This window comes from Monodelphis domestica, chromosome 6 (genome assembly GCF_027887165.1).
Source record: "Monodelphis domestica isolate mMonDom1 chromosome 6, mMonDom1.pri, whole genome shotgun sequence".
Lineage (NCBI taxonomy): Eukaryota > Metazoa > Chordata > Mammalia > Didelphimorphia > Didelphidae > Monodelphis > Monodelphis domestica.
In genome coordinates this window covers 180,542,299-180,558,233 of record NC_077232.1, presented here as the reverse complement: position 1 = coordinate 180,558,233, position 15,935 = coordinate 180,542,299, and the positions used below count along the sequence as shown (strand labels likewise).

At 34.3% G+C, this 15,935-nt stretch overlaps 1 protein-coding gene across 2 annotated transcripts in view; it reads left to right on the top strand.

Annotated features, from left to right (window-relative positions):
- Nucleotides 1–15,935, top strand: part of TTC29 (tetratricopeptide repeat domain 29) — a 258,913-nt gene that overhangs the window by 86,063 nt on the left and 156,915 nt on the right. For both annotated transcript variants that reach the window (XM_056802751.1, XM_056802750.1), the window contains one exon: nucleotides 1,902–1,987. In XM_056802751.1, coding sequence (XP_056658729.1) covers nucleotides 1,902–1,987 — 86 coding nt within the window. The remainder of the gene's footprint in view (nucleotides 1–1,901; nucleotides 1,988–15,935) is intronic.

Below are 15,935 nucleotides of genomic sequence, written 5' to 3'. Positions count from 1 at the left end.
AAGAAAAAGATGGGCATGGGGAGGGAGAGAGGGGGAGGTAGAAGAATAAGAGAGATGAGAAAGGCAAAAAGATACATCTATATTTTGTCAAAGGCTTTTTCTGCATCTATTGAAATAATCGTGATCTCTGTTGGTTTGATTATTGGCATAGTCAATTATTTAGATGATTTTCAAAGATACATCTATAAATGGAGAGACAGACAGAAATAAGGACAAAGAGGAAGGACAGAAATAAAGAGATGGAGTGAGAGAAGATGGCTGTGTGGAAGGAACACCATACCTCCTAACATGTTGGCCTCCTAAATTATGTTGGCCTCCTAACATAAACTGAGATTTTTACAAGAATTCTTCATCACTAGATAGCTCGGTATTCCTTTTATTAGGTGGCTGCATGAATACTTTATTTGTTGTTGGGGTATTTTTAACTTGGTAGGCCTCTGTAAAAATAATCTACAAAATCTTATTAATGATAATAACACAGTAATAATATATACAAAAACACATTTAGGAAACACCTGTTTAATCATGTTCTCTGGGTTGAATCCAAACAGCTCCACTCTAGGCTGATGGCATTCTTTCAGCGTTTTTATTTTTCATCTGCACATGGTTCTGTTTCAGAAGAGATGACTAGTGTTCCTGAAGAGTGGGGAGAAAACCATGTTGTAGAATATAATAATTAACTTTATATAGCACTTTGCAAAACAATTTACAACTATCTCTATTCTCACAATAACCCTGGGAGGAAAGTAATACTATTGTCCCTGTTTTATATCTGAGGAAACAGAGGTAAAACACTTCTTAGTACAATGCTTGGAATATAGTAGGTGCTTAATATTATTGATTGTTATTCATTAATTATTAAGTGATGTGCAGGGTCACACTCAGCTGACATATGTCTCAGGTCTTATTTGAATTTAGGTCTTCCTGACTCTAATTCCAGTGCTCTAACCATTTTGCTACCGCTTAACTGTGCTGCATTTGAAAACAACAACCAAGAATTCTTATGTTCAAGTCACTTCTTTGAAGAATATGTTAATTTTGTCTAATAATAATAGCCATAAGTGATGCTAGACAAAATCCTTCTATTATAATCTTAGTTTCTTAATCTGTAAAATAGGGATAGTAATATTTGGAAACTCCACATTCCAGGGTAGTTGTGAGGAATCTCTCTAAGTTGTAGAACTTTTTAACATTTTTTGTATCATGGAATCCTTTAGCAGTCTGATGAAGCCTTTGACCAGGTGGCTTCTCAAAATAATATTTTTAAATTCATAAAATAAAACATATAGGATTCAAAAGGAAACCAATTATACAGAAATCCAATTCTCAAACTTAAAAAAATTCTTCATACAGTCCTAGATACATATCCTTTGATTAAAAAAATGGCATCTACCTCCAGAGAGAGAACTGATGAACTCTGAGTACAGATCGAAGAATACTTTTTTAAGCTTTATTTTTCTTATTTTTTTGTGATATGGCTAATTTGAAAATGTGTTTCATATTGTATATGGTGTTCTCACATGGATAATTGACATCAGATTGCTTGCCTTCTCAATGGACAGATAAGGGCTTGAGGGAGAGAGAGAATTCAGAATTAATTAATGGTAAAAATAAATAATAAAATTTTAAATAATAAGTCCACAGACCCCAGGTTAAGGAATCCTATGAGGAAAGTGAATAATAATTATGGTTATTATTAATGATTATTACTTTATTGATTATTATCATTAATTATAATAGTATTTCTATAGTTAATATAGTATCTACTCTGTTCTATATTGTTCTAAACACTCTGCAAATATGATTTCATAAGAACTGTGATATATATGTGCCTTTTATTACTTTCATTATTTTTATCCTTTGTTTGGATTACCTGGTTATTGTTGACATTTACTTTTTAGGGGGTGACATGAAGATGGAAGGAGAAGCTGCCTATGATTTAGGCTTAGCATATCATAAAGCCGGAGAATTCGAACTAGCAAAATCAGTAAGTGTAGTGGAAATTGTTTTCTTCCATTTTCTTGGCAGCTCTCTGTTGAGGTTCTGTTAAGTGCCCTGAAGAAAAGGCACCAGTGAGCCTGATGCTAGTGGTCTGAGGTTGGGGGTGAAAGTGGAACGTCAGTATGCATTACATTTGTACATATGGTTACATATTTCTACATTTCTAAACCATTATCATCAAAGTCACAAAAGTGGAATAGTAATGGAAGGACACAACCATCTCTTTAGCAACTACAGCCAGTTGGAGAGGAAACGAGCTCAAGTGCCAATAATAGGTCATTAAAACAGAATCGAGTTTGGGTTAGACTTTAGAACAAAAATGGCATTCCCATTCTAGGTGTTAGGAAATGGAATGGACAATAATAAAAATCCTGTGATGCTGGCTTAGTGGGGCTTCCTTACTGATAATTCAAGGCAAAGTTTGCCCCAAGGGTTTGACCACATCTTCTCTTTTATAACCAGGGCTTTAAAAAAAGAATTCCTAAAGAACTTTTTTTTAACAAAGGTCAGGTTTTTCCTTTACATTAATCACTTATTCAAAAACATTTTGAAGTTTTGCTTCTTCTCTTTATAATGTGCATACCATGTCCTAGTGATGCCTTTATTTAGCTTAATTTTCAGTTTTTTTTAACTTTCTAATTAATTAGTGATTCAGATAGTTATGCAATCTAAGTAGGTCACTCATATTTGGTAAAAACTCTACTTAAAAACTCTTACCTTCCACCTTGGATTCAATATTGTGTATTGGTTCCAAGACAGAAGAGTAGTAAGGACTAGGCAATGGAGGTTAAGTAACTTGCCCAAGATCACACTTCTAGGAGGTGTCTGAAGCCATATTTGAAACCAGGACCTCCTTTGAATGGGACTCTAAGCTTGCTCTCAATCCATTAAGCCATGCAAATGCTTCCCAAAATACATTTTTTTTTTTTTGGTGATGCAAGTAGATAGAGGGCTGGACCTGGAGGAGAAAAGATTTTATTTCAATTCTGGCTTCATATAGTTAATGGCCGTGTGACCTTAGACAAGTCATTTAACCTCTGCCTGCCTCTTTCTTTAACTATAAAATGTCGATAATCATAGTCCTTACCTCCAACAGTCATTGTCAGCATTAGAAAAAAAATTTGTTAAATCTTGCACGGTACATTGTAAGTGCTTAATAAGACCATATTTCCTACCTTCCTTTAGTATTAAGACTCAAAAAAGAATGTTCCTCCTTCCTACCTTCCTTTTTTCACTTTCTAGATTGTAAGTAACATGAGGGTAGAAACTGTAGTGTTTTCATGGAGTATATCATAGAGCACAATGCCTTGCATTTTAAAAAAGATATTTAATAGATTATTATAAAATGAATAACATGGAAATAGGTATTGAGTGATAATATATATATAACCCAGTGGAATTGCTTGTCAGCTCTGGGAGGGGGGAAGAAAGAGGAAAGGGAAAGAGCATGAATCATGTAACCATGCAAAAGAAATACTTAGATAAAAAATTTAAAAATTAAATAAAAAATTAAAAGGCATTTAATAAACGTTCATTCATTTGAATTTTTGAGGTGCCTAATCTCCTTGCCAAAATAACATTTAATTGATTTTCTTGAGGTTATTAGAATGGACCTCCTTCAAATTAACTTTCTTGATGTTTAGCTCTTTCCTTGTTTTCTCACTTTAAAATCTTAAATTTCATTAGTTTGTGATCAATATTGCCAGTTTCTCATGACTTATCAACCTACCACCATCAACAAAGATTCACTATTGTAAGGCCCAAATTAGGGAATGTCTATAAGGTGCTTTGTAGACATTAAATCACTATATAAACCACTACATATGGATATTATTGTTATTATTATTTTAATTACTTGGCCAATGAGACATGGAATTTGCTACTAGCTTAGCTAGGTAAATTACTGCCAATGGTCTATAACATCTGGGGGCACCCCACTCCAATTCATAAAGAGGGTTCCCAAGAGAATCTTATCCTAGGTTCAAGATATTCTGAGAGAGTGCATCCATTAAAAATCAGAGTTCATCCAGCAGAACATTGTACACAAAGACTAATACACTCACTCAGGCATAATCGAATGTAATGGACTTCTCTACTAGCAGCAATGCAGGAAAATTCTGAGGGACTAATGAGAAGGAATACCATTCACATTCAAAGAAAGAACCGTGGGAGTAAACGCAGAAGAAAAACATGATTGATCACATGGGTCAATGGGTATATGATTAGGGATGTAGATTCTAAATGATCACTCTATTGCAAACATTAATAATATGGAAATAGGTCTTGATCAATGATACATGTAAAACCCAGTGGAACTGCTTGTTGGCTATGGGAGGAGAGAGGGAAAGAACATGAATTATGTAACCATGGAAAAATATTCTAAAGTAATTAAATAAATATTTTTAAAGCATATGTAAATAAAAGATATGGTTGGCCTGTTAATATGTTTATCTAGTAGATTCAATGAATCAAGTCCAAAAGCATTTAATGAAAGAGCATAGTAACAAAAATAGCAATAAAATATTTCCTTCATAAACACACAACATAATGAGAAAATATAATTGTGATATAAGAAATGACAAGCAGGATGATTTCAGAAAACCTAGAAAGACATAAAAACTGATACAAAGTAAAATGGACAGAACCAGAAAAACATTGTACACAGAAACAGCAATATTGTATGATGATCAACTGTGAATTACTTAATTATTCTGATTGATCCAATATAATTCTGAAGAACTTTTGACTATTCTAATTAATTCAGTGGTTCAAGACAATTCTGATGGACTTAAGATGAAAAATGTTATCCTCCTCTAGAGAAAGTATTGATGGAGTCTGAATATAGATTGAAGCATTGGGCTTTAATGAATTCTTTTGACACTAGACTCATAATGGAGTAGGTGAACTATCCATTGACTAACTCTTCATTCTTCCTAGATGACCATATCTTTTCTTTCTAATCATACTTTTCTCTGATGACATCCTCTATACTACTTCTCTACAATTCCTTATATAATTAAAAGAGGTAGTACTTAGCATAATGCCTACCACAGAGCAAGCTCTGTATAAATGTTAGCTATTATATATATATATATATATATATATATAGTTTTTCACATTATGCACCTCTTCATTGTCTTTTGAATATTCCTCAGCTTTGAATTTGGGGGAGATTGTTGCATCTCATGACCTATAGGCATGCTCTCACTGAAAGAAAATTAGTGCTAGAATGATAGATGTCAGCCTATGAAGAATCAAATGTGATAAAAACATAGCCATTCACTTTTCTTCTGAATTCCTTCTCTTCAATTTTCCCACTGTATAACATAATCACACCATCTTCTATTCACTCAATACTCATTGTATTCCATTCTAAGTAGAATGGAAGGGTTACAATTTATAGAAGTTACATGTTATCTTCACAGAGTTGACAAAAATAGAGTAAGATGTAACACATTCTTCACTGTTCACAATTTGTTCATCTTTTATTCCTATCAGTTATTCTTGTAAATATCTCCCATGTTAATTCCTGATTAGATATAATTTGAAAGTTTTCCAAATATTCATTAGTCATCTATTCCATTTCTTATGACTATTTGTCCTTTCTCATCGAAGTTTTGAGTCCCTCAGTTCCTGTGTTCTATGTCACCCTGGATAATTCACTTAAATTTCTCTATGCCTTAGTTTGCTTCTCTGTAAAATGGGGATAATGATAGCCTCTAACTCAGAGAGTAGTTATGGAGATCAAATTAGTTAAAATATTAAAAGTACTTTGCAAATCATACGCACTATACAAATGCTTTTATTATTATTGTGGTTATTTAAAATGTCTATTACCTGTCATACTGCTATTATCATTATTTTATTGGAGTTCCTCAAAGAGATGACTATGTCATCTGTCAATGATAAATGCCACCAATGAATGACATCTCTGTTAATAAGATTATTCAGAGGATAGCTTTAAAAATCTTCTCCAAATTACTAGCTATCATTTAAATATATATATATATATATATATATATATATTTAATACTTTGTGGGGAAAACCTCAATATTCTCTACCTGGCTGGATAAGAAGTTAACATCAGACCTGATAGTTATAATGAATAAGAAAGAGGAAGCAGAGGTGGAGTCAAGATGGCTGCACAGAAGCAGCAAAAGTTCAGACCTCTGAAAACCCTTCCTTACCAATTACAAACTAAATGCTCCTAGGGGACTAAAAATCAAACCTAACAACAAGACAGAGCTAAGGAACCCTCCTGCTGGACTCAATTTAAAAGGTACACCCCCCCAAAAAAAAAGCCTGAATTCAAGAACATTCAGGTATAAGGGGAAAGGAGAAGGAAGGTTCCAGGACCCCTCCTCTACCAAGTGCTCTAAGCCTCCAGCGGTAGCTGGAACCTCTGGGTGGGCAAAGACTCTGGTCTGGAGGGAGTACCTTGCAGGCAAAGCTGTGCCAGGCTCAGAGCATCGAACACAAGTGGTGCAGAAGGAGTTAGAGAAGGAGTGTACAGTGGGTAGCCTAGTTGCATCAGGGGAGACCCTCCATATTGCTCCCCTCTTCCAGAAGGTTTTGGCCTCAGGGCACATCCAGCTCAATTCAAGTGGACTTAATCCCATCAAAAGTCTTCAGAGGGAAGTGGAAACTCGAGCTCCAAAACCCCTCCCCCACAGACTACACTGAGAAATTTGCTGACAAAACTCCAATAGGAAAGACTGACAGAAAAGCCCCAAACCAAAAGTAATAATAATAATAATAATAATAATAATAATAATAATAAAATAATGAAAGGAGCAAGAGCACAGACAACTGCATGGAGTAAAGACGGAGTAAATATGAACAAACAACAGAAAAAGAAAAAATGAATTACAATCCACAGCTTCTATACAGGCAATGAATAAAGAACAAACTGAACAGAACAGGAGGAGGGAACACCAAGCAATAAAACAGAAAACCCAGCGAATTGGACACAGGTTTTGGAAGAATTCAAAATACAGTTCAAAACACTATTAAGAGAAGCTGAAGACAATTGAGAAAAGAACTTAAAAATTAAGATGTCATCTGTAAACAGAGGCACTTTAACTAAAACAAGAAAATAGTGTCTTGAAAGCCAACATCAATCAGCTTGGAAATGAGGCAAAGAAGATGAAAGATGAGGGCAAAGGAGATGAAAGATGAGGGAAAGTGGATGAAAGATGACCTCCAAAGAAAATCAGACCAGAAGAAGGAGAAGGATGACCAAAAAGCCAGGGATGAAATCCAGTCTTTAAGAACCAAAGTACAACAATAAGAATCAAGTGACTTCACAAGGCAGCAGGACACTATAAAACAAAATCAAAAGAATGAACAAATTGAGGAAAATATGAGTCTCATTCACAAAACAGAAGATTTAGAAAATTGTTCCAGGAGAGACAACTTAAGAATCATTGGTCTACCAGAAAACCATGACAAAAGAAAAAGCCTGTACATAATACTACAGGAAATTATCAAAGAAAACTGCCCCAATATTCTAGAATAAGAGAGAAAAGTGGAGATTGAAAGAATCCACTGTACTTAATCCCCAACTGACAACACCCAGGAATATTTTAGCCAAATTCAAAAACTATCAGACCAAGGAAAAAAAATATTACTAACTGCTAAGAAGAAGTCATTCAGATACCATGGAACCACAGTGAGGATAACACAGGATCTGGCTGCATCCACACTGAAGGACCGAAAGGGATGGAATATGATATTCCAGAAAGCAAGGGAACTAGGTCTACAAGCAAGAAACAACTACCCAGCAAAACTGACTATATTCTTACAAGGAAAAGTAATGGTCATTAAACAAAATAGAAGAATTCTAAGCATTTGTAAAGAAAAGACCAAACCTGAACATAAAATTTGATGCCCAAATACAGAACTCAAGAGAATCATCCAAAGGTAATTAAAAAAGAAGGAAAAAAGAAAAACAAAACAAAAAAAACAGGTTTTTTTCTTAAGAGATGAATAAGTTAAAATGATATGTATCCCTATAAGAAAAGAGGTCATTGGTAACTCTTAAAAATTATTATTAGTACCTGGGCAGCTAGAAGAAGTACACTTAGAGGGAACAGTGACAAACTTTTTATGGGATGAAATGACAAGACATAAATATGTATATAGATATATGTATATAGAAATACATATACATGTGTATGTATGTATATATATATATGTATATATATACAACTAGAAATTTTTAGAAAGAGGTTATTACTAAAAGAAATGGGGAAAGAAAATGAAGGGGGTAAATTTATATGTCACAAAGAAGGACATGGCGAGAGGGTAGAGAAAATCAATACACTGGAAGGGTAAATGGTTGGAGATAGGAAATACTCAACTGTTAATGTGCATTGAAATTGACCCAATCAGCAAACATCATCTGCAATGGGGATAAACTAGACACCTTCCCAATAAGATCAGGAGTGAAACAAGGATGCCCATTATCACCTCGATTATTTAACATTGTACTAGAAACAGTAGCAGTAGTGATTAGAGAAGAAAAAGAAATGGAAGGTATTAAAATAGGCAATGAAGAGACAAAGCTATCACTCTTTGCAAATGATATGATGGTCTACTTAAAGAGTCCTAGAGAATCAACCAATAAGCTAGTCGAAATAATCAACAACTTTAGCAAAGTTGCAGGATACAAAATAAACCCGCATAAGTCATCAGCATTTCTATATATCTCCAACCCATTTCAGCAGCAAGAATTAGAGAAATTACATTTTAAATCACCCTAGATAATATAAAATACTTAGGAATCTATCTGCCGAGATAAACACAGGAATGATATGAACATAACTACAAAACACTCTCCACACAACTAAAACTAGATCTAAACAATTGGAAAAACATTGCTTACTTATGTATAGGATGAGCTAACATAATAAAAATGACAGTCCTACCCAAATTAATTTACTTATTAGGTGCCATACCCATTGAACTACCAAAGCACTTTTTTACTGAATTAGAAAAAAAAAAGTAACAAAGTTCATTTGGAAGAACAAAAGATCAAGGATATCCAGGGAAATCATGAAAAAAAAATGTGAAGGGAGGACTTGCAGTCTCAGATGCCAAACAATATTTTAAAGCAGTGGTCATTAAAACAATTTGGTACTGGGTAAGAAACAGAGAAGAGGACCAGTGGAATAGACTTGGGGTAAGTGACCTCAGCAAGACAGTCTATGACAAGCCCAAAGACCCCAGCTTTTTGGACCAAAATCCACTATTTGATAAAAAAAAAATCTCCTGGGAAAATTGGAAGACAATGTGGGAGAGATTAGGTTTGGAGCAACATCTCACACCCTACACCAAGATAAACTCAGAATGAGTAAATGACCTGAATATAAAGAAGGAAACTATAAGCAAATTAGGTGAACACAGAATAGTATGCATCTTTGGGAAAGGAAAAACTTTAAAACCAAGCAAGAGCTAGAAAAATCCATAAAAATATAAAAACAATAATTTTGATTACATCAAATTAAAAAGTTTTTTTACAAACAAAACTAATGCATCCAAAATTAGAAAGGAAGCAACAAATTGGGAAACAATTTTCATTACAAAAACCTCTGACAAAGGTCTAATTACTCAAATTTATAAAGAGCTAAACCAATTGTACAAAAAAAAAAATCAAGCCATTCTCCAATTGATAAATGGGCAAGGGACATGAATAGGCAAATTTCAGTTAAAGAAATCAAAACTATTAATAAGCACATGAAAAAGTGTTCTAAATCTCTTATAATCAGAGAAATGCAAATCAAAACAAATTTGAGATATCACCTCACACCTAGCAGATTGGCTAACATGACAGCAAAGGAAAGTAATGCATGTTGGAGGGGATGTGGCAAAGTTGCGACATTAATTTATTACTGGTGGAGCTGTGAATTGATCCAACCATTCTGGAGGGCAATTTGAAACTATGCCCAAAGGGCGATAAAAGACTGTCTGTCCTATGATCCAGCCATAGCACTGCTGGGTTTGCACCATAAAGAGATAATAAGGAAAAAGACTTGTACAAGAATATTCATAGCTGCACTCTTTGTGGTGGCAAAAAATTGGAAAATAAGGAGATGCCCTTCAATTGGGGAATGGCTGAACAAATTGTGGTATATGTTGGTGATGGAATACTATTGTGCTGAAAGGAATAATAAACTGGCGGAATTCCATGAGAACTGGAATGACCTCCAGGAATTGATGCAGAGCGAAAGGAGCAGAACCAGGAGAACACTGCACATAGAGACAGGGAGACACTGTGGTACAATCAAATGAAATGGACTTCTCCATTAGTGTCAATGCAGTGATCTGAACAACTTGGAGCAATCTATAAAAACACTAACCACATTCAGAGGAAAAACAATGGGAGTAGAAACACAGAACAAAAAACAACTGCTTCAATACATGGTCGAGGGAGATATGATTGGGGATGAAGACTCTAAATGGTCATCCTAGTGCAAACTTTAGCAACATGGAAATAGGTTCTGATCAAGGTCACATGTAATATCCAATGAAATTGTGTGTAGGCTGTGGGAAGGGTGGAGAAGAGGAGGGAGGGAAATGATATAATTCTTGTAACCAAGGAATAATGTTCTAAATTGATGAAATAAATTAATTTAAATTAAAAAAAAAGAAATATGAAGCAAAGAATTGATTTGGGTATTTGTTACCTATTTATAGGGAAGATTTTGTTGTTGTTGTTTTTGTTCAGTCCATTCATTCATATCTGACTGTTCATGATCCCATTTAGGGTTTTATTGGCAAAGGTATTAGAGTGGTTTGCTACTTCCTTCTTAAGTTCATTTTACAGATGAGGAAACTAAAGCAAATAGGGTTATATTACTTACCCAGGGTCACACAGCCAGGAAGTGTCTGAGGCCAGATTTTAACTTAGGATGGTGAGTCTTCCTGGTTCCAGGCCTGGCACATTATCCACTGTACCATCTAGTTGCCCCAGTGCAAAGGTATGGATTGAGAAAAAAAGGAATATTGACTAAAATGAACAAACTTTTTTAAGTTCAATGACTATTTGAAGACATAAAGACTAGGGAAAAGAAGTTCTCAGTTGTGATCATATTAACTCATTATATCATCCAAGTAATTGCAAAAGAAGGCTCATTTCTGCTGGTATTCTTTGGGAGCCTTTCATAGTGGAACCAGAATGACTGACAGCATAAGATTAAAGATTGTGTCAGTAGCGCGCAGTTATTTTTGGTCCAAGTTTGAAAAGTCAGTGGTAACCTTTGAGCATAAGCATACTTTTAGGAAGCAAGAGGGATTTCCCTAATACTTCACTTTTTTAAAAGTATTTAAAATTTTTAAATACTTCACTTTTAGAAAAAAATTCTTACTTTCCATCTTGGAATCAATACTAAGTTTTGGTTCCAAGGCAAAAGAGTGGTAAGGGTTAGGCAGTTGGGGTTAAGTGACTTGCCCAGAGTCATTTAGATAGGAAGTGTAGCCACTAGATGCCCATATTTCACTTTTAAATGTAAATTTGTTTACTACTGTTTTTAGCCCCATTCCAAAATTGTAGGAATGTCACATTTATTCATTTATGATATGATTGATGATGAATTGTTGGTTTTCTATTAGTCATCAATAAGAAAGTCAGATGGTATGGTAGAGAGAAGACTGACCTTGGAGTCAGGAAGACCTAGACCTGAGTTCAAGTCCAACCTGATACCTATTTGCTGTGTGACTATGAAAAAAAGTTATTTAATCTCTCAGGACCCATAGACAAATTCTATTAGACAAGCTTTACAAAAAAAAGGTCTCCATATACATCACTGGTGGGTGTTTCAACCTGGGAGCTCTCTATAACTAAGAAATCATAGATCTAGACTATAAATAGTCCTACAAGAAATTATATTGCCAACACAGCCATTTTATTCACTTGCTTGGTTTTATCATACAGAACTTTTAATACTTTGCAGTTTAACAGTTCCACAAAAACAGTGCCTTCCCTGGTTTCATTTCTTTCTGGGTTAACAATGCTTTATGCTAACAAAATATCTTACAGACCTCACTTTTTGATTCTTATAACAACCCTACAAATAATTAGAGCAAATGTCATTAGCTCTATTTTACAGATGAAGAAATTGAGGCTGCTTGAGGTTGTGACCTACTCCAGTTCACACAAGAAATGACAGGTTCAAGATTACAACTAAAGTCTTTCATCTCCAGGTCCTGTTACTATAAGATAATATTCAACTTTCTGTTGATTAGAGTGTATCTTCTAATCTGCTGATCTTCCTAAATCTGAGGACATTCTGAGAACACCTGAAACTTCCCTACAGGGCTGGAGAGAATCCCAAACTCAGGCCTTTTCAGATGAGTCTATTCCTTATGAAACTATGCTGGCTCTTCGCTTCCTTTTCCAAATAGTCAGGGACCCATTTCTTCAATGATACATTTTAGAATTTTGCCAAGAATTTAAGTCAAGCTCATTGATTTGTAGGTTGTGCTTGTCAGCCCTTTTTTAAGCATCATGTCTTAAGCACCTTCTTCATTTTTGATGATTTATTGAAGATTACTATCACCGCAATCACAATCCCTATCCCTCCAAAACCAATTATCTCACCTATATTTTCTATTGCTGACCATCACCACCAGCATCCACATGATCCCTTTGGGCTTAAAAAGTCATCTTTGACATCTTCTTTTTGCTTGCCTGGCTACATGCAAGTAATCACAGAATCCTATTAAGTCTTATCTACTCGATATCTCTCTAGTCTATCTTGTCTTAGTTTATTGCCACCTCCTCATTTTCAAGGCAAGTCTGCCTTGCCTCCTACCTGGACCAGTATAGTAGATCTCCCTGTTTTCTGTCCTTTGTCTCCACATACTCCTCCCAGAGGAATCTTGCTAAAGCCCAGTTCCAGTCATGTCAATCCATTGCTCAAAACTCTATGAGTAAATTCCTTTATCTTTTCCCTGGAATTCAGTGCCCTCCACAATTTGTCTCCAATCTGCATGGCCTGGCATGTCAAACTCCGTGTACCCCTCTACTCCAGCCAAACTGATCTACTTCACATTACCCAAATACAAACCTAGCTAGATAGACACAATTCCTGGCACTTCTCCAAAGGAAGCAGACATAGATCACATCACCAATGCTTCTATTTTAGCTAAATAATCTCTCAAAAAGAAAAGAATCCCTACCAATATGGCTGGAGTTGAAGTTAAAGACTTTACCTTACTCATACTTAACATACTGTAAGACTGAAGAGTGATGGCAGTCTGGTTTGAAGGAAAATACACCAGCAGCCAGATGCTGTTGGGATTCCCATTGGAAATTGTCAAGTGGAATTATCTCCACTTGTATCCAAAGGTCAAGTTTCATGCATTTATGTACTATTGTCTAAGCTATGGAATCATATAACCCTCTGTACCCATTTTAGGGGTTGGGAACTTTGGGTTTCCAAGAGAATACTGGAAGTATAGGAACCAAAAAGGAGAGAAAAGTAGATAGGAAAGTGCCAAAAATAACTTTCTTGCTTCAAAATTTTACTTAAATCCAATTTTCTTCTAAAAGAATTCTCATAACTTTACTTTTTAAATTTATTTATTTAAAAATATTTTTCATGGTTACATGATTCATTTTCTCTCTCTCCCCTCTTTCTTTCCCCCTTCAAGAGCTGACAAGCAATTCCACTGAGTTATGTATGTGTTATACCTACTTCCATATTATCCATTTTTGTAATTGAGTAATCTTTTAAAACCAAAACCCCAAAGCATATACCCATATAAACATGTGATAAATTATAGGTTTTTCTTCTGCATTTCTACTCCCACAGTTCCTTCTCTCAATGTGGATATATGTGTACATTTGAATTTATTTATTTATTATTAGAATTCTACTAACTTAAAAAAATAAAGCTTAATAAACTATATCAATTATCAGGGAATCTTATCTATTACAAATATCTAGTGAATTTATTGCTTTCTACTTTAGTTTATATCATAATATCAATGAATCAATCTAAAAGCCTTTTTAAGGGCATCTAAGGTTCTAGGCACTATTAGTTTCAGGAGATACAAGTACAAAAATCTATCTCTACATTCAAAGAACTTAAATTCCATTATTTTTCATTCCAATTTTTTACCAATATAAAAAGTATTGTTTATATTTATATTAGTGCAGTTGGCTCACTTGATCAATAATCCAACTGCCTGTGAGATACATGAGACAAAAGGGAATATGAATGATTTTATAAATTTTCTTTCATAATTCCAAAGTGCTTTAAAAATGACTATGAGGATGTTCTTAATCTAATGGATTTGTGTGAATTCTGTGAAGATACTGAATATCTCACTTTTTTCAGATCACAAGAACATACATTTAGTCAGAGGCTAAGTCCCATTCCCTTATGTTACAGATAAGGCAACTCAGTGAAGGTTTTCTTCTTAATTGTATCTTTTCCTGTTATCCCAGGTACATTTATTTTGTTCATGTAAAGGATTTCTTTTTTTCTATAATTAGCATAGTTTGTTTTGTTTTTTATACAATTCTCTATCACCACTTGCTGCAAAGTTCCCCCAGCTATAGTAGTGAGAAATATAAGCTTCCATTATTTTCTCATTATACAAGCATTGTGCACTAGATTTGAAGTCAGAAAAGTGTAATACAAATCTGAGTCTTCCATATAGTAGAGCAGAAAGAAGGACTAGTTCTAAAGTCAGAGGTTCTGTATTCATGCCCAGTTTCTTTCTATGAGATCCTTAAGAAAATCATTACATTTTCAGAACCTTAATTTCCTTATCTAAAAAATGAGTGGTTGAACTTGATAAGCTCTAAGGTTTCTTCCAGCTATCCAAAAGTGGATAGAATTCTTTGTTATAAGCCCTTTAGAATTGTCCTAGATCTTTTTATTGATGAGAGTAGCTGTCTTTGACCTTTGTACATTATTGCTGTTACTATGTACAATGTTCTCCTGTTTCTGTTAATTTCACTCTGCATCAGTTCATGTATGTCTTTCCAGCTCTTTCTGAAATCACCCTATCAACATTTCTTATACCACAATAGTATTCTATCACCATCATATACTACAATTTGTTCTACATATATTACCATTTCCAGTTCTATGCCACCACAAAAAGAACTGCTATAAATACTTTTGTACAAATAGGACCATCCCTGCTTTTTAAAAATCTCTTTGAGATACAAACCTAGTAGTGGTGTTACTGAATCAAAGGTTATACACAGTTTTATAGCCCTTTGGGCATAGTTCCAAATGGTTGGCTCAGTTTGCAACTCCACCAACAATGTATTAGTGTTCTAATTTTGCCACATTCCCCTCTGCCATTTGTCATTTTCCTTCACTGTCATATTGGTCTATCTGATAAGTGTGAGGTGGAACCTCAGAGTTGTTTTCATTTGTATTTCCATAGTCGAGTAATTCAGAACATTTCTTCACATAATTACTGATATAATTGACATCATCATCTAAAAACTGTTTATTCATAGCCTTTTATCATTTGTTAATTAGGGAATGACTTGTATTATTACAAATTTGACTTAGTTCTCTATATATTTGAGAAATATGACCTTTGTCAGAGGAATCTGCTGCAAAAATGTTTCCCAGTTTATTTCCCTTCTAACCTTAATTACATTGTTTTTATTAATGTAAAAACTTTTAAATTTAATATAATCAAAATTATTCATTTTACATATCAATGTTTTTTATCTCTTGATTGATTCCTTCTTCTTCATAGATGTGACAGGTAACTATTCTATGCTCCCTTGATTTGCTTATGTTATCACCCTTTATGTCTGAATCATATATCCATTTTTACTTTCTCCAAAGAGATATTTGATATGGTTTTTTCCATTCTTTTGATTTTGTTTTATTGTTTCTTGATGTCTCATGAAGTCATTAGCTTCTATTTGCCCAATTCTAATTTTCAAGGCATT